General features: G+C 40.6%; 1 protein-coding gene across 11 annotated transcripts in view; it reads right to left on the reverse strand.

Annotated features, from left to right (window-relative positions):
* Positions 1–23366, reverse strand: part of AGRN (agrin) — a 704390-nt gene that overhangs the window by 414174 nt on the left and 266850 nt on the right. For all 11 annotated transcript variants that reach the window (XM_082274335.1, XM_082274327.1, XM_082274332.1 and 8 more), the window contains one exon: positions 8817–8864. In XM_082274335.1, the coding sequence (XP_082130461.1) occupies positions 8817–8864 (48 nt within the window). The remainder of the gene's footprint in view (positions 1–8816; positions 8865–23366) is intronic.

A 23366-nucleotide genomic window follows, 5' to 3' on the forward strand; every position in this document is an offset into this window, starting at 1 on the left:
CGTTTACACCATAAATGCTGGGGAAGAGGCCTGCGCTCCGTCCTTGTCTTCATCCTGCACACAGTAGGTCAGCAGTGGGGACTTTTTACTTTTTATCACCAGGAATCCTTTAGGTATGTCTGTGGCAGAAGCGGTGCAGCCTTTGTAAAGGGCATCAGAGCGGCTCGGGGGGGGGGGCAGTTGCCCCCCTATCCTCTGGCCCAGTCCTCCCCTGAGAGTGATATGCAGTGTTATCGAATCAAACTGCAGAGAGCATGTTTTCAGGCACTGGGAGCTGGAGGAGGCAGCTTACAGGAGAAGGGGTGCACAAGGATGATCAATATAATCACTATCCATGCCATAAAATGGGGCAGAGGCATGTGTGAATCACAGGAGCAGTCAAACAGAATTATAATGATTTGTGCAGACAAAATCAAGTAAACTCTCTACTGCAAGGTAAATGGTTATGTAATCTAATGAGCAATATTACCCAGTTAGTTGTAGGGATCGGCCAAAATATTTTTTTCAGGGATACCGATCTACCGGCCACCCTTTAGGCCGATAGTGGATATTAGGTGACTATATTGTGCACAATTCAAGTTTTTGCTTTTACACTTTTCTTTTTTGAAAAAAAAATTTTTTTGATCACTTTTATTGCTGTCACAAGGAATGTAAACATCCCGTGTGAAAGTAATAGGCAGTGGCAGGTACTCTTTATGGCAGGATCTCTGTCTAAAAGACCCCAAATCCCTCCTTTGCACTTAAAAGCAATCAAAACGCCATGTTTGTCTGTTTTGCATGCAGTCATCTTTTTTTTTTTTTTATTTGGCGCCTTTAAGACTCCACTACATGGAACTGATGTGTGTGTGTGGGGTGGGGGGGGGGGGGGGTGGGGGGTCGTCCACTCCTGCTCCTTGTAATGACAATCGAGTGGCTGCTCAGCCGCATTGGTTGTCATTACAAGAAAGCTGGCTCTAAACAACGGTACTGAGGTGATGCCTCTAGCTGCAGGCATCACTCCGGTACAACCACTTGAAGCAATATAAGGCAAATCGGCAAGTTTGCAGCCAATACTGGTACTTCAAAAAGAGTGAATATCAGCCTCCGATAATCGGCCCCACCGATAAGTAATATTCATTTTTTTGACTCTCCTGAAATGAAGATGTATGAAATCTGATTTGTTACTATGAGTTGCTGGTCAGCAGACCTGTTTAAGTATGTGCGCTAAATTAGCCCAATATAGTTTACCTAAACACATTAAACTGTTTAATCCACAGTTTAAAAAATCCATAACTCCTTACCTAGCATGCCAAGATTCAATCACTGATTCACGGTTTAGTACTCTGAAAATAGGAGTTATATATTTTATTATGAAACAAAACCCTGTAGTATATATAGATCATTTTCACTATTGTAGAATGTTTCCACTATTGCCCTATTAAGGTAAGCTTGTATGTATGGCTGATGGCAAATAGCCCCTATAACGTCTGCATCCAAAGCAATTGCTCATTTCCTATTGATATAATTGAGCCATTTTGCAGGCCTCTCATCTACGAATGAGCCATAGTCATTTTTCATAGGTAGCACAATGAGGCTAAAGCTAGCATTTTGGAGTATTACATCTTACTCGAAAATAAACCACACAATAGATTTCTATTCCGCCTGTTAAAACCTTGAATGAGGTTTGTCAGCACTAGCTGAAACAATAACAACCCAGACTTCAAATTACCCAAAAAAACCCTCTGAATCTAAAGATTTCCCTTGGGATCATCCCAGCACACAAGTGAAAGAGATTCGGAGACAGCCACTGGGGAGCGTCTACAAACTGCACACAGTACACAGCCTATCATCACTCTGAAAATAGCATTACTGGGGATATAGTTCCAGTCTTCTGGGATGCATCATTTGAAACAGGTTCATCTCAAAGATAATTGGCAGAATTCATCAATCCCAGGTGAACCAAGCCCTCCTCACTGACAAGGTAAAAGTCACAAAGAAATTAATGCATGTAAGAAAATGTAATATTTGTCTCATTCTGTCAAGAAAAAAAAAATATCTGATACTGCTGAAAGAGTTTATCCAGGCACAGGATCTCAACACTGTATATCTTCGGCAAGGGACCTGCAAGCTGTTGGCAAAGAGACTTCCAGAAAAGAACAAGGTTGAGTATGCAGCAGAATAGGTCTTATCTGGTTTTAAAGTTTAAGTCTAGAAGCTAGGTTAGGTTAGTATTAAAGAGTTCAGTGGTATGGGGGAAGTTAAAGCAGAAGAATAATTTAAAGTAAAGTACTGCTGCTGCTTCGCTCCCTTCACCCAGATTGTAACGGAGTTTTAGGTTTTTTTGGAGGGGGGGAAGCAAGTACCGAATTTATCAGTACCCGCTCCCACTTCTCCAATCCCCACCAAGGCGAGGATGATGTCACATGTCTCATCCTATCCCCTCCTAAAGCCTCCTGGGACAAGTCAAATGCCCCAGGAGGCTTCAGGATCAATCACAGTGCACTGCACAAGCTCACACATGCACAATTGGGGTGCTGACTGTGAATCTTCAGATGGTTTCTAAATCCAAGATGGCGGCGCTGAGGACCCACAGTGCCAAGAGCAACCGGCTGCTGGACTCCAGTCACTGTTAGGTACCTGATACCTATACTATTCTAGCTGCTAACTTAAAAAAACAAAAAAACAACTGAAGTTATTCTTTAAGGATGGGCTCTAGACATTTTGGGTTGGGTGTTTAGTATTAAGAGACAGGCTATAGGTTGTTTAGTGTAGGGGGATTAGGGGTTAGTTTTTACCTGGCCCACCCGACCCTGAAAGTAGAAGCAGCACAGTGATAAACTGTTGCTCTCTTCTCCTATCATCATGCTTTTTGTCAGTATATCTACCTATCTATATATGTCAGTTTCTACCTTGGCTACCACATTGCACAGACTCAAACATCCAGTTACCAAGTCAAGTGATTAGGTTGGAAATATGATCAGCTCTCAATGTTTATTGTTTCAATATGAGCAAACTGCATCGCTGTTTATAAAGTAATAAACATCCACAGTTATTTTAAAAAAATGATATCGAATATGGTCAAAAGCAACCACTGTGGTTTTCCAGCCTGTATATGTGTGGTTAGCTTTAAGTGCAGACATTAACATTATCTACTAGTAATCCTCAAAGATCTACTGTATAACGATGGTGTCAAATGTACACTGTGGTTCCATCATTTAAAGGGGTTGTAAAGTCAGAACGTTTTTTTTATCTTAATGCATTGTATGCATTAAGATAAAAAAAACCCTTCTGTGTGCAGCAGCCCCCCTCCCAGCCCCCCTAATCCTTACCTGAGCCCCCACTCTATCCAGTGATGTCCACGAATGCCTCAGCTCTCTCTCCTGATTGGCTTAGACACAGCAGCAGCATCAATGGCTCCCGCTGCCATCAATCAAACACAGTTAGCCAATCATGGGAGAGAAGGACTGGGGCTGAATAGCAGCTGCATGTCTGAATGGACACACGGAGCTGCAGCTGGGCTCGGGTGCCCTCATAGCAAGCTGCTTGGTGTTGGGCACTCCACAGGAGGGAGCGGCTGGGAGATTCAGAAAGGGACCCAGGAAGAGGAGGATCTGGGCTGCTTTGTGCAAAACCATTGCACAGAGAAGGTAAGTATAACATGTTTGCTATTTTAATAGAAAAAAACAAAAAAAAACAAGACTTTACAATCACTTTAACTTCAGTAAGCCAAGTAAAAACTGAAAAAGTGAAATCTACAATTGTATGAATAAACCTCTTAATGATGTTTGGACATATAATATGCTCCCCATACAGTATCTCAGGAAAGTGAGTACACCCCTCACATTTTTGTAAATATATCTTTTCATATGACAACACTGAAGAAATTACACTTTGCTATAATGTAAAGTAATGAGTGTACAGTACAGCTTGTATAACAGTGTACATTTGCTGTCCCCTCAAAATAACTCAACATACAGCCATTAATGTCTAAACCGCTGGCAACAAAAATGAGTACACCCCTAAGTGAAAATGTCCAAATTGGGCCCAATTAGCAATTTTCCCTCCTCAATGTTATGTGACTCGTTATGCCCCATACACACGTGCAGATTGTCGGCCGAAAATGTTTGGCCGCCGAACGATCGGCCGATTTTCGGCTTGTTAGTATGATGCTTCCGACAGCCGACAGCGCACTTTTGGCCGAAAAGAATCTGTCATGTAAGCATTAAAATTTTTGTATGCCGACACCAGAGCGGCCGATTGTTCGCCAGTCAATACAGAATTCGGCCGACAGACAGCAGATTTGCAAGACTGGGCATGCTCAGAAAAGAAAAAACACAGGGAAAGTTCACCATCACATGACATCACTTCTGCAGTCGGCTGTAGTCGGCGGACAAAATTCTTGTGCAGTCTTTTGCACTTTTCAACAGACACGACAGCCCGGGGACAAAAGACGGCCGATCGTTCGGCCGACGATCTGCACGTGTGTACGGGGCATAAGTGTTACAAGGTCTCAGGTGTGCATGGGGAGCCGGTGAGTTAAATTTGGTGTTATCGCTCTCAGTCTCTCATACTGGTCACTGGAAGTTCAACATGGCACCTCATGGCAAATACCTCTCTGATGATCTGAAAAAAAGAATTGTTGCTCTACATAAAGATGGCCTAGGCTAGAAGAAGATCGCCAAGAACCTGAAACTAAGCTGCAGTATGGTGGTATGGTGGTCTGCATGGCTGTCATCCCAGAAGGAAGCCTCTTCTAAAGATGATGCACAAGAAAGCATTGCTGAAGACAAGCAGACTAAGGACATAGATTACTGGAACCATGTCCTGTGGTCTGATGAGACCAAGATAAACTTATTTGGTTGAGATGGTGTCAAGCATGTGCGGCAGCAACTAGATGAGGAGTACAAAGACAAGTGTGGGACAAGTGGTGGGAGTGTCATGGTCTGGGGCTGCATGAGTGCTACCAGCACTGGGGAGCTACAGTTCATTGAGGGAACCATGAATGCCAACATGTACTGTGACATACTGAAGCAGAGAATGATCCCCTCCCTTCGGAGACTGGGCCGCAGGGCAGTACTCCAACATGATAACGACCCCAAACACACCTTCAAGATGACCACTGCCTTGCTAAAGAAGCTGAGGGTAAAGGGGATGGACTGGCCAAGCATATCTCCAGACCTAAACCCTATTGAGCATCTGTGGGACATCCTCAAACAGAAGGTGGAGGAGCACAAGGTCTCTAACATGCACCAGCTCCGTGATGTCATCATGGAGGAGTGGAAGAGGACTCCAGTGGCAACCTGTGAAGCTCTGGTGAACTCCATGCCCAAAAGGGTAAAGGCAGTGCTGGAAAATAATGGTGGCCACACAAAACATTGACACTTTGGGCCCATTTTGGACATTTTCACTTAGGGGCCTACTCACTTTCGCTGCCAGCGATTTAGATATTAATGGTTGCGTGTTGAGTTATTTTGGGGGAACAGCAAATTTACACTGTTATACAAGCTGTACACTCACTACTTTACATTGTAGCAAAGTGGCATTTCTTCAGTGTTGTCACATGAAAAGATATAATAAAATATTTACAAAAATGTGAGGGGTGTACTCACTTTTGTGAGATACTGTATATAACATACTGGTCAACATTCCATTGCTGAAAAACTTTAGGCAAACCCTCACCAAATGGAAAATTTTGTGTTTTCAGTACACATGATTTACAAAACAACCATAACTAATATTTAGTATGGGGAAGATGTTTGGGGCCACTCGTTTCTTACATCTGTGAATGAATCCAGGGCCAATAACTCGTTTTGGAATTCTGGAGTCTTCCACTTTACCACAGACCCTCACTTTTTGATCGTGCAGCATAGGAACTCTTAGCAACCTTGCTGCATTTTTAGAAAAAGTAAAATAATGGAAAAAAAACAGTGGGTAGAGATAAGTCCCAATAACTGTGGGGTGTGGGTATAACTGGAAACTTGAGATCTTGAAACAGAAATGCCCAAGAAATATAAGAAGCCAGTAAGAAAATAAAACCAATGGCAAATAGCCAAAATTAAAATATCTAGAAGGGAAAATTCTTTAAAGAATTCCTGTGTCAGCCCTACCTTCGGTACTACTGCTCACCACATTAGCTCCCCAGAGATCCTATGTATATTTGGACTCTTGGAAAATCAGTACTTACATATGATCAGTAACAGTGATCAGACCTGGTAATTTGCCACTACAAGCATGGAGAACTGTGTTGCCTTATGAGTTTATGTGTAATCTCCATTACTGTGGCCTGAGGAGGAGTTATATATAAATCCCCATTAGAGATTGTAAATATTAATGTAAATATATATATATGTACGAGATATTGAGTTTTGATTTTACATTTAGTGGATATAGGATTATCAATTATATGAAATTGTGTGACTTCAGTCTGCAGTCAGTAGTAGATATCCAGTCTAACAAGTCCATTTGAAAGGCCAGCCGGGTATTCACATTTAAACACATAAAAAGTATCCCATTCAACAAGTCTGTTCGCTGGGAGGTAGCCTGTTGATATGCTAAATAGTATCATACTGTAACTACATTTCTGGGAGACAGACTTCCTGGAGCCAAGGCACCACAGGTAGGAGTAAATTCTCCCTCCAACAGGGAGGAGGGCTTAGCAAGAGGCTGACTCTATGCTAACCCAGGGGAGGGGGAAGTTGTCCTATCCTGAACGAGATACGCCCAGAGGGAGGAACAGGGCATGATAGCTGAACCAATCAGAATAGCCCTATACGGTTCTATATTAGCAAAGGTGGAGATAGAGTGACTTCCTGTTTGGCATGGCAGACCAGGAGGAACACTCAAGTGAAGGGTAACTATGAAGGTTTAAGGTTTACATTGTTTGTCCTCTTCGTGTTGGTCGTAGTGTGTTTGTATATGAGTATATACTCTATATTTGTTCAGTTAAACTAGGAATATTTTACATTTTGTAGTATGTACAATAGTTAGATTGTTGTAAATTAAGATAGGCTTTCAAACTATATACCAATAAATAATTGCTGTGTTAAAGCTTTCATTCATAGTCAAAGAAATCTCATTTTTAACCCAAATATTGTCTGAGGTAAATTAAATCTCATATCTTTCGGGTAACAACTGCATTGTGGGAGACAGAAGAGGATCTAGGCATGTGTATGAAATGGGAAGTGCTGGATATTTCAGGGGCTGCTGCAGTGGTTTGGCTCCATGGGTTGGAACACTAAACAAACATTATGGTACCAGGATGTTTTTATTTCATTGATAAGGTGACACATTTGATTATGTCAAATCATGTTCTAATAATTTTTTTTCTATTTTTAGTGGAGCACAAGAAATATAAAATGAAGGCACAGTATCAACCTTGAAAAATACCTTCACAATTGTATCAGGAAGCAGACATCTTGCTATTTCTTAAGACCTCAGAAAAGAAAGTTAATTATCACGTTTCATGTGCAGAATCAGATTAATTTAATGGTGTTCTGGTTTGTAACATTCTTCCGAAAAAGGGAATTTAAATGATATTAACTTTTGTTGTCTTCAAGGAACTTTTATTAAGTACTGTTATCACTGAAGGGAATAATTGATTTTAATTTAATTTTAAAAAGAAGAGTGGAAAGGAGAACGGATCTTTAAATCAATAGAGACTTCCAATTTAATTCACTTAATTCATTGCCTAAATCTATCTTTTTAGTCCTAAATACAATTACGTTCCAGCTATCAATCATTCAGCCATATGGCAACATCCCACAAATGCTGTAATGGTATTACATTAGCATGTAGGACTTAATTAGCAAATTGCATGCATACAGTAATGTTGCTGTGTGTCACATGAATCCACTTTTGTGGTGGCTGGTAGCTTCACTGTGGTAGTTCACATCAAGCACACTTTCTACCTTACGTGCTAAAATCTTAACAGTAAAGGAGTTCATAATCATCAGATAAACATTACCCAAATTCTACCAGAACAGTTGAATACTATTATTTCAATGGCTGCATCTTTCATAAGTGGAGACATCCCTGGTCCATCATATGCCTAGAGAAAAAGTCACTTAGTAGGTAGCATGTGGGTTATTCAAAGCCAATCTCTACTCTTCACCCAGCACGATATAAGCTGGTGCTTGCGATATCTGTTCAGAGCACAGACATATACGCTTGGTTGATAGGGGTGTATGTTATCTGGGCAGTGGATGAGAAACAGCTCTTGGCTCAGGTAAAAGCAGTATCCTTAGTTGCAGTTAGCTTAAAAAAGATACATGTCTATCATGTTCAACCAAAACACAAAAACATTATGAATCAAATAAAAATTCCTTGCATTCGCCAAACCCTTAACCAGCAGCTGATTTACTGGAAGGCAGAAAAACATTCATAAAATTTGCTCTAACTGGGAAAAAAATCCTTCCTTATCCACAAAGGCATTCAGCTACTCCCTGAATTAATAATATATAGTGTTATTTATTTCTTTTTCTTCACAGCTCTTACAATGATCTACCATTTCTGAATGTGGAAGTTCATCTTTAATTCCTCCAGGTGCAAAGAGTGCCCCCTTTCTTTATTACAAGTATCTTAAAGTGAACAACTTTCTATGCAATCTTGCAAAAAAGTGTAAGAAAAAGATTGGGCGGGGAAGATTGGGCGGGGAGAAGGGGTATTTGTTTAGAAATGGAGTCCTCTTTAAGAAGCCCGCTCAAGAATTAAGGTATATTAGCAAAAAGCATTAGCAAATTCGTTCAGTTGTCAAAGTTTCCACAAATACCTGTCTCATAAATGATTCCAACTACATCATTCATTATAGCAGACAATGAATAATTTGATGTGATACTCACCATCCTGTAATGTAGGCTGAGGACTTGGAAAATGGCTTCCTGGTTTATCTGGGGAAAACAAAGAAACAACACGTAATTTAATACATATTAATCATGCAGACATTAATAAAACTGAAAATAGCTGGAAATAATAAAAAAAAGTTCCCTTTATTCAAACATAGTAACACAATATGTTAGACTTATGATTTGTCCAGTAGATGAAATTCTATTAACTGGAGAAAGTGATAAATAAAGATGTTGTCCTTAGCCGCCAGCTCATTACTACGTTGTTATGTAACAGAAAGCAAAATTGGTTGCTGTAGTCTACACCAGCCTTTTTCACCCAGGGTGCCTTGAGGTTGCTTCAAGGGAGCCTTGGCAAAATGCCTAAAAATTGCCCCAAAATTGTATACAAGCTGGTGGGTGGATGAAACCTGCCTTTTAGTTACAAAAAGCCACAGGTTTTCATTGTACAAAAAATACAACCTTCTAGCTTCCAACCTGCTAATGACCAATGACATAATCAGTTGACGAGGATGTCAGTTGCCTGCATATCATTCTTGTTTGACCCTGACTTGCCTCTCCCCATCAGCTTTGGTGTCTCATTAGCTAAGTGGTGGAGAAAAACTGAGGGAGAAGAGAAACATTGGAATACTAGTTAGTATCCATTTGCAAAAGTGTATTTGCTTTAGAAGTATAAATACCCTCTAACGTTGGGTTTCCTACATGTGGATGTTGCAGCATTATGTAAAACTATCCGAATAGTTTTTACATTTTTGAATGGGGTGCCTCAAGTCTGTCCATAATTTTGGAGGGTGCCTCGAGATTGTCCATAATTTTAAAGGGTGCCTTGACTGTAAAAAGGTTGAAACACTGGTCTACACCATTAATGTTCTTTTTTTCTGCAACTTCTATATATAAAAATGGTGGCTCTCTGAATCTCTGTTCAGGTCTGAGGTTAAATCCAGGGTGGACTGGGCATTACTTAATATTAAACACTACTGGTGAAACTGCACAGCTCTATGCCTAAGTTTCACAAGGTCTGGGAACCATGGGTCTACCAAATGGCTTTGACCATGGTCTACTCAACCTTTGATATGCTCGTTACAGCCAGGTTATTGCATGCAGCTGTCAGAAGTCCTCTCCAGCCAACCAACACCCCCTGTCAACCTCCACTTTCCAAAACCTTTTTGTGACATTTCTTTTTTTTTTTGGGTTAAGATAGAGTGGAGAAGGGTTAGAGATTCTGTTGGGTAGAACTCCTTTTCCCTTTTACTTGTGAAAAGTATAAAGGTGTTAGAATCTACCAGGCATTTGTCACTGTCTTAGGCAGGCCATAGATTAGTCTTTTTTTTTTTTCCAGCAGTGGGTTGAATGAAAAAACTGACCCAATTCCCCCATCCACAAATTTTAAGTGAATGGGGGAATCCTCTCTGACGCGCTACTGTATACTGACAGCAGGGAGACTTCCCTGCCATCAGAGTACACTGTCCAGCATTGCAGGCTATATATCCTTCAGTGCTGATTGAGCGGGGGAAAACCAACAGGGCAGTTGTACAGTAAGTCTATTAGCTAATCGACCAGCCAAAATCTGATCCATGTATGGCTAGCTTTAGTAACCAATGGGACTATTCCTTCACATACCAGTGTGGTGAAAGAAAATCTGCCCACTGAAAACATATTCAGAAATAATATTTTGTCAGAGATTAAGAACCGGTTCACATTAGCGCGACACGACTCCTTACTACTTCGGGGGCGACTTGTGCATTACAGTGCACCACGACTTTGGAGCGACTTGCAGGGACTTCACATAATGGAAGTCTATGCAAGTCGCTCTGAGGTCGCCCCGAAATAGTACAGGACCCTTTTTCTAAGTCGGAGCGACTTGTGTCGCTCCTATTAGAACGGGTCCTGTAGCGGTCAATGGACCACGAGGGAGCACGACTTGTCAGGCTGACAAGTCGCCTGACAAGTCGCGCTAATGTGAATGGGCTCTAAAACCTTTGTCTGCTCTATCCAAAACCAAACATTTTGGGTGGTGTTTCACTTTAAAGGTAAAATATTATGCATCTTGATCTGGGATAAGTGTTTGTGAGGTATACATTTTCATGAAGTCTCTAGGTTGTAATACATAGGGTCCTCTGCTACTCTATGCTGTTCTAAGGACAGAGAGCTGAAACTAGACATTTCACCCGCGTTGCAGCCATTAATTCATCTTCAAACCTCACTTCAACAAGTAATATAGGCAACAACAGGACACAAATCCCACCATTTACAAAAAAAAAACATGGTAGACTGGAGACTCTCCACGTCCCCTCACCATGAAACCTGAAACAAACAAGATTTTTAGGACTGCCAAATGAAACAGGCGCAGCTTGCCTTCTGAAGAGCATTAATGCTGAAGCATCAAGTCAAACCGAATAAATCAGAAGACATGTTCGAACTATGAACGACTGCCAAGCTAGGTTGTATCTAGAATGCAAACTAGTGCATAACTAAGGGTTGAAGAAGGTGATACTTCACCAAGGCCCTTGGGGGACAATAGTGTTCAACTATGACTGCTGTTTACAACCTATTTACTCACAGTACATTGTATACAGATTTAAGACTCAATCCTTCATGACCCTTGAAGGATTTTGCAGGACGTATGAAGGGGCCCCTGTGAACACTTTACACTAGGATCCCATGGAATTTCAGCTATGCCTCCAACTTTAAAGAAGAAAATAAATTACACTTTTATTATAAACCCCCTGGCTTTCCCCAAATAAACAACTTCTTTTTATGTTCTTCATCTGTTTTGTAAAATTACCTCAGCATGATGTGTATTAGCGGAACAGTCTATTTTAAGCTGTGGTAGTAGGTGGCAGAAACCTGACTGGTCAGGCGCTAGGGTTAGACAGTGGAAAGAAAGAAAGACCAAAAAATTGGTCACAGTCAAGGCAGAAAAAGAAAATACAGCGCTGCTGTACAACGGTGTTGATTAGAAAAAAATTCTCACTGTGCTACAGAAATATCAGCACTTGAAAGTATAATAGTTAAGCCTGAGTCATGTTACCACAAGGTGCTGCTGATCAGTGAACCAGGACATGTTTTGCGGTTAGTTAGAAAAAAAAAAAAAAGCAACAAAAAAAAAAAAAAAAGAAATATGTAGCCCATGTTTAACAATGCAAAAGATATGTACCAAGGTTACTATTCCATATTAGAACCTTTGAAAATGCTAAGTGAGGTATGCACTACCTACTGTGCAAAAAATGGAAATATGAGGGCAGGCCGCTGGTTTAATCAGTCTAACTTGGACTTATCACATGTCGAGCTCTGGATAAAAGCATTTGCATATTCAGAGTGTTTATATGCATGCAAGTCGGCAAATGTTATTGGTTGTAAAGAGATATGGAAAATCTTCTATTAAGAAGAGGCAAAGGAGGAGGGGGTTCCAGGCAGAGCGCCAATGCACAGTCACTGTTGTATTATTAACAACTGCGCTTAGAAGGCAAGAGCAAAATAAACATTCCATCAGATATTAATCAGCTATTTAAAAAGTTATTTGCCATGCAGGAGGCATTAGTACTTAGCCTGGCTTACACACAACTAATGCAACTCTGATTTTTCAGACAAAGTGAAATGTATCTATAAATCCAGGACTTGAAACAAGGAAACACTTTGTTTTCCAGGGGAGACTATAAAATAAAAGCTAACATTTGATTGGTTGCTGTGGGCAATAGCCATCTTTTGATATGTTTCAGGGGATGGCGTTAACTCAACTCTTGCTGTCAGAGTACAGAATCTGCCCATCCTGTGCACCCCATCTATCAGTCTGCAACATCTGGGGGATTAGGAGAAACATAACACTGGATGGGCTATGTGATCCTCCAACAAATGTCAGTTAGTACCTTTTCAGTTCCAGTTGGTTGCGGACAACAAGCTTGGCAAAAAGCAATAGAGACCAGAGCAAATAGAGAGCTTAGGATGGCAAGATCTTTGAGGGCAACTAACAAGGTTTTGACACAGTCACACAGTCCTCCATGTCTCCAAACGGCAAGACATTGTGATTCAAATAAGAAGTATCGAAAATTATAAGTATGCCAGAAATTGTAGCACAACATGAGAAGTAATGCTCTTATGTGTCATTGGATTATCAAAGCAAGAGAAAGAAAAAGGTAATATACACTATATTGTCAAAAGTATTGGGACACCTGCCTTTACACACACATGAACTTGAACATGAAATAATGGCATCCCAGTCTTAGTCTGTAGGGTTCAATATTGAGATGGCCCACCCTTTGCAGCTATAACAACTTCAACACTTCTAGGAAGGCTGTCCACAAGGTTTAGGAGTGTGTCTATGGGAATGTTTGACCATTCTTCCAGAAGCGCATTTGTGAGGTCAGGCACTAATGTTGGACAAGAAGGCCTGGCTCACAGTCTCCGCTCTAATTCATTCCAAAGGTATTCTATCGGTTTGAGGTCAGGACTCTGTGCAGGCCAGTCAAGTTCCACCCCAAACTCGCTCATCCATGTCTTTAGGAACCTTACTTTGTGCACTGGTGCACAGTCATGTTGGAATAGGAACGGACCAACCCCAACCTGTTCTCACAAAGTTGGGATCATTGAAATTGTCCAAAATATCTTGGTATGCTGACGCCTTAAGAGTTCCCTTCTCTGGAACTAGGGGGTCAAGCCCAACCCCTGAAAAACAACCCCACACCATAATACCCCCTCCACCAAATATTTTGGACCAGTGCACAAAGCAAGGTCCATGAGACATGGTTGAGCAAGTTTGGGGTGAAGGAACTTGACTGGCCTGCATAGAGTCCGGACCTCAACCCCATAGAACACCTTTGGGATGAATTAGAGCAGAGACTGCGAGACAGGCCTTCTTGTCCAACATAAGTGCCTGACCTCACAAATGTGATTCTGAAAGAATGGTCAAACATTCCCATAGGCACACTCCGAAACTTTGTGGACAGCCTTCCCATAAGAGTTAAAGCTGTTATAGCTGCAAAGAGTGGGCCAACTCAATATTGAACCCTACGAACTAAGACTGGGATGCAATAGATATAGTGTGTGTGTAAAGGCAGGCATCTCAATACTTTTGACAATATAGTGTAGTAATGGCTAGCTACAATTTGTCTACCTACCTACATATCAAAACTCAAAGTTTTTGCACATGAGCAAACGCTGGTAATGAGAGCAGCTTAAGTAAGCCATGTAAACCTCATATTGACCTTCAGCAGGGCAGGAGTAAATGCTAAACAAAAATGGCCACCACGGCCAAATCAGCCCGAAAAAATAAACCCAGAAGTTACAAATATTTGAATTAGCATACAATGAAAGGTAATATGGAACACATTGCTTTAGTAAGGACATATTAAATCAATAATTCTCTTCAAAACTGCTGAAATGAAGTTACATTTCTAAGCCATTTTCCTTACATTTAGGGTCCATTTACACGCCAATGCTAGTTCTTTTGGCAGAAAAATCACACTGAGCTTAAAAAAACAGTGCTTCTACAGGAGTTTTGCATTTTACCTGTTGAAGCAGCTCAATGTAATCCACATTAGTACATTTAGAAGCATATTTAAGTCTCAGCATTTAGAGGTAGAGGAAAAAAAAATCCTTTCTGGTTTGCATTTTTTGAAATGAGTTTTCTGGCAGAAAAAAATGCTAAATGCTCCTAAATGCCTGTTGAAAAATGCTTTATTTGAGTGTTTTCTTCCTGTCAAGAGAACTGGCGTTTTATTAAGCTTAGTGTGCATGTACCCATAGAGCGTTTTTCTATAGGCGTTTAGGCGTTTGTTTCTGCCAAAACGCTCCTCTCAAAAAGACAAACCAGAAGGGTTTTCTTTTCTGCCTCTAAACGTCGTAATGTGCATGGACACATAGGATAAGACCGAGCTGCTTCTACAGGCAAAACTTAAAATTCTGTAAATGCGTTTTTTAAGCCCAGTGTACATGGACCCTTAATGCAGTGTCCTTTACGCAGCAACAAGGCAAATATATTGGCTGGATTTTCCATAGGAAAAAAGGCAACAGTTAATAAAGTAATCCAATATGACTTGAAAATAGCCATAATGGCATCTCGGGCTCCAGGCCACCAGGGGGCATCACTCTAAATGTATACAAACACACCCTGTATATTATTGGATTGTTTGGAGAGTAAATTGAACAACATTTTCTATTATGATGCTGCTATTCTGAGTGCAGTTTCAGGCTCAGAAATGAGATAAATTGACAGATGCATTATTAATGCCATCATTTCCCAGCAGCATGACAGCAGACTGTTCTACAGTAGTTAATATTATTTTCTGTTGTGACATGTCAGTCTAATGCAGCTCTTGGAAGTCCCTTGCTGTAGAGGGATATGCTTGTAACTGTAGATTACACAGCAAACAAGATGATGGGTCAGGGATAAAACATTGATGGGTTTTGCAATTCTCCAGTTGAATTCTGGACAGAGCGTTGCTAAGTGTAGCAACTTGAGAGCCGAGCACGCTGGACTATCCAATAAGCTTTCATACGGTAGCATATAAGTCAAGCGTTTCTCAATCTCATATTACCAGGAACAGATGTCTTCAAAGGAAGGAATAACCTGATATAATTGGTGTTCAGCTGAACATAATCCATCAACAAATGATCAGGCAAAATTTATCAATGTATGTGTATTTTCTATAAGGAAAATTTAGCCGGCCAACAAACTCCTGTCAGAACCAAAAAATACAACTATTGGTGTCTTTACATTTTACAAGGCCATAAAATACAAAAGCGATGCTTGCTGTCGCTGGGCATTATAAGGATAATCACACATGGCCAGCTAGTAGCATTGGTATGCATAGCATTATCATCAATGTATGTATTTTGCTACAGCGCTCAGTTCCTGGACATATGCACTGTATTATGGAAATGTCAAAACTGCAAAAATTCTTTGACCTAAAAACTGCTTATAATAAAAAAAAAATTGCATTAGTCTTTGGGATGTTTGGCATATATACAGTCATTAATGATACAAATTAGAGCTGGACTCCAGACAAACAGCAAGATGAACATACATAAGAGCTGTTTAACTGCCAAAGGTTTTGTATTTCTGTCCATTAAAGTGGAAGTCCACTCAAATCCTAATTAACTAAACTTAAAGTAGAACTATAGGAAAAAACTTTGGATAGAGCAAAAAGGGTTATGACTTCTGTAATGTTTATTTTTGCAATCTGTGGCCCATTGGAGAGCTTTACCTCCATTTCCTGTCCCATAGCCAAACAGGAAGTGAAAGGAAATACCTGCAAATTACCACTTCAGCCCCAGAAGGTTTTTAATGACCAGGCCATTTTTTGCGATACGGCACTGCGTTATTTTATCTGACAATTGCGCGGTCGTGCAACACTGTACCCAAATAAAATTGTTATTTTTTCCCCACAAATAGAGCTTTCTTTTGGTGGTATTTGATCACCTCTGCAGTTTTTATTTTTTGCACTAGAAACACAAAAAGGCTGACAATTTTGAAAAAAAAAAAAAAAAAACTATATTTTTTACTTTCTTCTATAAAACACGTCCAATAAAATAAAAAAAAACGTATTTCTTTATATTTGTATTCTGCTACATATTTTTGGTAAAAAAAATCCAAAAAGCGTATATTAATTGGTTTGAGCAAAAGATATAGCCTTTACAAACTATGGGATAGATTTATGGACTTTTTTTTTTTTTATTGTTTTTATTAGTAATGGTGGTGATCAGCGATTTCTAGCGGGACTGCGACATTGCAGTGTACAAATCTGACACCAAGTGACACTTTTTGGGGACCAGGGACAGCAATACAGTGATCCGCGCTAAATAATATGCACTGTTTCTGTATAAATGACACTGGCAGCAAAGGGGTTAATATCAGAGGTGATCAAGGTGTTAAGTGTGCTACTAGGGAATGCTTTCTAACTGTGTGGGGGTGGACTGACTGCAGGAGGAGAGAGCTCTGTGTTCCTGATTAGTAGGACACCCTCTCTCTTCCTGTCTGACAGAACAATGGTCTGCCTTGTTTACATAGGTAGACCGCCGCTCTGTCATTCTCCTGAACAATCATGGGTGGCCAGAAGCCATCACGGGCACCGGACCCACTGATTGGCTCCCCCTGTGTCTAATCACAGCGGAAGTGTGGCTTCAGCAGTGCGCGCGCGCCCCCTAGAGCCCTTCAGCAACATCATGTACAGGTACGTGATTTTGCGCTTAAGGGCTGCCCTGCCGCAGTAAATGTACATGAGGCGGTCCTTAAGTGGTTAAGGGACTTTCTTGGGGACCCTCAGGTCACCAGAACTAGTGTCCCCATTGAAAGATGCCCCCCTCCAATAATTCATTGGGGTCAACCCAAAATATGGGATTTTCTTTCACTTTCAATTTCAACGATAATAGGAAAAAGCGCAAATGCAGAGGGCACAGACCTCTATCCAAAACTCAAAAAAAAGTTTTGCCTTTAATTTTTCTTTATGCCTGCTCCTACCTCCATTCTAAGCCTTTTCTAATTACCTTGTAAAGAAAAAAAGATGTGTATACTTACCTGCTGAGGGCGCTTCAGTCTAGTTACATGATCAGCTCCATTTGCTGGCTTCAGTGTAGAGGTGGGACAGCTAGCAACGGATGCCCCATAGTAAGCCAATGAATGATGTCACCGGACCGGAGCGCCCTCAGCATAGATAAGTATACACATCCTTTTACTTTACATGGTAGTTAGCATAACCTTAGAATGGGGCTGGAAGAAGGTTTAAAGTGTTACTAAACCCACAAAAGGAAAATCTGTGAGTATATGCAGTAAAGCCTGATTGTTATACTCACTGCGGAACCTAAGGAGTTAATCCTCTGCATTGTGTAAAAAGGCTGTTTGATCCTGTCTTCACTGATCCTCCCCTTCTTCCACAGTCCTTAATCTATCTCCTGATGGAACAGAGCCCTAGGGGGAACATGCTCAGTTTTGTGTGTTTTGCTAGAGAGTTTTTTTTTTCTTGGGAGGATGCATGTAATCAGGACTGGGCCAATCAGAACTCTCCGGACAGAGGGTCAGGGGTCCTACAGCCTCATAGGACAGTGAGAGTAGAATGAAAACTCCTCCTACAAGCTTTAACCAGACAGTCACTAGGCGCCATAAGACTGCTATATACTGCTGATGAGCAAAGGTATTTAGCAGTTTTTACTTACTAAAATGATTGCATTTCCATGTTTGTACCGTGGTAGACCAGATATAGCGAATGCAGGGTCCTGAGTTTGTTTTTACATTTTAAGCATAGTTGGGATTTGACTGTGTTTTACTTTACCTTGTGGGATTTACACAACTCTGGTACAGCCTAGGGACACATTTCCCTAGGAACAGCCTAGGGAAGAAGATCTAATTATTCTCTGCTTAAGGCCACTTTCACACAGGCGGACCGTTCAGATCCGCCTGTCCGTTTTTTGGCGGATCTGAACAGATGCCCCATGCATCTCTATGGGGCATCGGATGTCAGCGGAGACATGTCCGCTGACATCCAATCCGATCCATCAAATCTGGACGGATGGAAACCCTATTTTCCATGCGTCTAGTGGATTGGATCGGATGGGTCCGTTCCCATCCGATTCCGCCATAGAGAACAGCGGGGACCTGACAGCTCTGTCTCCGCACACAGCGCAGAGACAGAGCTGCCATCCGCCTCCTCAGTGGGGGATCGGCGGATCGATACCCCCCTGAGAAAAACTGAGTTAGCCGACGGACTCCAAGTGTGAAAGGGGCCTAAAGGTCTTATCCCTCCCCAGCCTGTGACTGGACAGCAGGTGGATAAGCTCTTCCCTTAGACACTATGGCTCCTTGTGCTGCTTCCCCTTTTTACAAACTGAGCTCTGCTTTACTTGAGTCTGTAAGAGGCTGATACCAAATCAAGTTCAGGTGCAAACAAGTCAAACAACTACCAGACAGTTTTATCTCAAGTCAAAACTGTATTATAAAGGGCCTTTGAGTCAAAGGCCCTTTATAATACAAGTAACAATAGGGAAAGAAAATGCAGCCAAAGCATTTCAAGGGCCAAACATCCCTCTTCATCAAGGCCTAAATAATGTAGCAAAAGGTATTTAACTGGACTAAATACAGAGTTCCTGCCTAGAAGTTTTACTTTTGGCAGGAATAATTTCACAAATGGTGATGCCCGTATTGTAAATGACTGTTCCACTAATAACAACCAAATATAATGTACAAGGCACTGTTCAAATGTACCATTCTGTGAAGTACTGCTGTACCATTCTCTTTTCTGAAAACCTATATGGTGTTAAACTAGCTACTGGCTTTCTCTTTTTTTTTTGAGTTGCTGACCCAGAAAACGTATGCAGATCAGGAAAGTCACAGTGAAGTCAGAATTTCTTTATATGCATCCATCTGGGTCAGTAAATCAAAGTACTGAAGCAAAAGAAAGGTCATGACAGGCAAGCACCTAGTATTTAAATGCCAACAATGGCAGCCTTCATGTTACTCTAACGAAGGGTTTTTGGTTACCTTTGAGCAATACTAAAGCCCCGTACACACGCAACGATTATTGGCCGACCGATCGTCCGTCTTTTGTCCAGAGTGGTGTTTTGTTGGTTGGAATGTGCCTAGACTGCACACGAATTTTCGCGCCCAACAAAAATCTACTTCAGAAGTGATGTCATGTGCTGGTTTGCTTTCTTTGTGTTCTTTCTTCTCTGAGCATGCCCAGTCTTGCTCATAAGATTTTTCCCTGTCAAAATCTGTACTGACTGCAGGAAAATCGGCCGTGTTTTGACGGCGGACAAAAATTTTATAGCCTGCACACCAGATTTTTTTCAGCGGAAAAGTCGGAGTTGGTTGTCGGAAGCATCATACTAACAAGCCGAAAATCTGCAGATCGGTCGTCGGACGAAAATTCCCTGCCGATTTTAGACGCGTGTGTACGAGGCTTAAGTGAACTGTCTAATTTTAACATTTACAGTATTTGCTGGTTTACTTTAAATTGTTAACTGGAATTGCTCCTTAAAGAAAACCTGTCAAGAGAAATATATATTAGCTGCCACTGGTGACCCATTTTTCTGAAAACGCTAAATATCTACTACATTTTTAACACTTAGTTGTCCCCAATTCCCTTCCTCCTCACTATTACACATGACAATGGTACCTCTGTACATTGCCTTGGCTTGCCAAAGCCTGAGCTTTTTAATTCCCTGAACTCCAGCCCTCTTCTCCAAATTGTGTGCATCGTGCCCTTAGTCCCGACTGAGCATGCGCCTAGTGAGGCATTATTTTCTATAAACATGCATCAAATAGGTGTCTTTTCAAATTATGGGGTTGAGGAATGAAGAAAAGAGGCTGGTAGTCTAAAGCACCATGGGACAATATTTTTAGGTTTATATTACAGCATCTTTCTTCACCAGGGTTTTTTAAAAACTCTAGAGTTCCTCCTAAAGTTGCAAGGGGTTCCTTGAACAGTGAGCAATGGTGAACTGATCTCCAACCTCCAATGAATAGCAATGCAAGGGGGCGCTTCTTTACTGACTACTAATGTTAGGAAGCACCACAAATGTTGCTGTTTGAATTTCTTTTCTGTAATCATTATTCATTACATTTCAAGATTTTTACAAAAAATGTTGTACAGAGCAGAAGGGTGTAAACAAAAATGATCTGCCTTTGGTGTCAGATATGTTAGCTATTGCATGCTCTTAATTCTTTTAAATAAAACATTCTACAATTTAGTGATAATGATAACATTTAGGTATATTTATTTAAACAGGGGTTCCCCTAGACCTAAAAAATGTTTCAAGGTTCTTCTGGGGTATAAAGTTTGCTAAAGGCTGTAGTTGGAGGGGGGGGGGGGGCCTGAAGGGTGACATAGTAAACATTTAAGAGGTATTTTCCATTCTGGATAGAGTACAAATTTGTATGCCTTCTACTGTGTAGATGTCCACACATGCTCTACCCTTATGACATAAGACATGATGGAAATAGGTGTCACCAAGAAAAAGAACACAGAAAGAGTACTAAAAAAGGGAAAAAAGATTTAACCATTTTCCGCTCTACAAACGTGTAGTTTCCACCTAAGAGAACTCCCATCACTCCATGTCACTGGGCAGGAAGTGAGGGACAATCTCCCCAATTAGGAGTGAAGAACAGGTACATAGTAGTGATCGACTGATATCGTTTTTTTATTGCCGATACCGATATTTTGGTCATCGCATATCAGTATCGGCCGATATTTTCGTACATTACATTTTTTTTTTTTAACAGGTACTCTTGTGGAGGGATCTGGGGGTCTAAAAGACCCCAAACCCCTCCTTTGCACTTAAAAGCATTCAAAACGCCAAGTTTGGCTGTTTTGAATGCTGTAATTTTTTTTAATTTGGTGCTGAGTACCCGGAAATGATGTCATGACATAACTTCTGGGTTTTTACATGGAGACCTGATCAGATCTGAATGCGGCTTAGATCAGGTCTTCTCTTCGGCGGCCGTGCTGGCTGGTTGCCCGGGTCTCCCGGACAACCAGCGGAAGGCGGCGGGGGGGACGCCAAGTGGCTTCTCGGCCGCATCGGTTGTCATTACAAGACAGCCGACAGTCGGCTATGGACGCCGGTACTGGGGTGATGCCTCTAGCTGCAGGCATCACTCCGGTACAAGCACTTTCCCGAAATATCGGCAATATCGGTAGCCTCAGGGGCCGATTCCGATATATTGGGGAAAGTGCATATCGGCCCCCGATATATTAGCTTTGTCGATAATGGGTTGATTCCTAGTACATAGTCGAAAGCACTTGACAGAAAATCTAATCCCTGTCCTATCCAAAGCAAATCAATGGAGTTGGGCTTTAAATAAAACAGAAAGCATCCAGCAACTTGCTGTAAGAGGTAGCCGACAAACAATCAGACTTTCTCATTTCCCATCTCACTACAGTAATCTGGAATCGAATTGGTTGACTTGGGTTACAGATCTTAGCACAGCGTCACTGCTCCTTGTTCTGTCTTATTTAATAAGCTTGATAATGTTAATATAGAGCCTGGTTTTCATTAAGTTTCTGTCGTGTTTGTGCAAGTTCTTTGCTCATGATATAGTAATGCCCAAGTACATTTTATTCTTTTACATAAACAGTATTGACTCATTCTGCTGCCACACTGGGAAATCCTTAAAACACACAAGGCTGGAAAGCTTGTGGACTAGAGATGACAAACCCTTTAGTTTAATTACTCAGATCATTGTGTTATTTACACTAATGTACAGAGAAAGGCTTATAAAAGCTCTCTTGTGAATCCCTAAAACAGCACTAATGGAAGAAGAAGTTCAAGAATATAATAACCCTTTTTCTGCAGGACAGACAATCGTAAACACTGTGGAGTTACATATTTTATGAAATATATTCAGATTAGTATGACTGTTGTAAATTAGGCAATTAACAAGTTTCCAATCAGCAATAGCAGCTTGGATTGCACTTCATAAAATAAGCTATTTTCCCATTAGGAGTGGGATAAAGTGGAGTAAATTTATATCCATTACAACTACACTAGCAAAAATGTCTTTCTTGGACCATATATATATATATATATATATATATATATATATAGATAGATATATATAGATAGATATATATATCTATATTATATATATATATATATATATATATATATATATATATATATATATATATGTGTGTATCTCTATCTCTCTCTCTATATATATATATAGATAGATATATAGATATATATAAAGGTTGTGACTGGGGACCTCTGCTGGAAAGAGTTTATAATAGCATGTGAGACTCATGGTGAACAAAGGATATGGTGCGCTTGTCAAAATGACACTTGGCTCCATGCTGGACAAACACTGAGTAAGCACACAGTTTATTCCCAAAGGTAAAATTCTCTGGCTCCCCTCTCATCTGCTTAGGAATATATCCAAAAATAATAACTAAAGAAACCTTACAGCATTGAACTCAAAAGAGGGACTGCCAATAACGTCCCGTAATAAGTTTGCAATTCCACCAGTTGTTACAATTTTTAAAAAAAGCATATGGTTAATTCACATACCTAACAATAAGCTGATATTCTAAGCAGACAAGTTTGAACTATATCTAAAAGGGGTGATAATACCAGTTAAGGTTCTCTTTTTTCCTCACATGTTATGTAGATGCAATAGGTACAGTAAATATATGGATAATAGTGTGCTGCAATCTTGAACAACCAATGACAGATAAGCTTTAAAACTAAACTGTTAAAGCTAAATTTAATTGGTTATTAGAAACCCACATCTCTGCTTTGTCCTAACTTTAAGTCCACAGATATTAAGATGAAGCACTGGAAAAGGCAACTTAAACCTCTGGAGACATTAATAAAATATACTTTGGCAGGTTCATGTTCTCTGCCTGCCCACTGGACTGTGCTATAAATTTCCTGATATCACACTACTCTGATTGATAGACCAATGCACTGTAAACATTTCTTGGTGGAATACATGGGACTGTCTGGATAAACAGATCTAATACAATAGAGACCATGGAGTGCAGTTTAACATGGGGCGTTTGTCACAGTTCTTGTAAGAGATCCATTCATCCAGATTTGCATTCCTCAAAGGCCATA

This window comes from Pelophylax lessonae, assembly GCF_965119305.1.
Source record: "Pelophylax lessonae genome assembly, chromosome: 12".
Classification (NCBI taxonomy): Eukaryota; Metazoa; Chordata; class Amphibia; order Anura; family Ranidae; genus Pelophylax; species Pelophylax lessonae.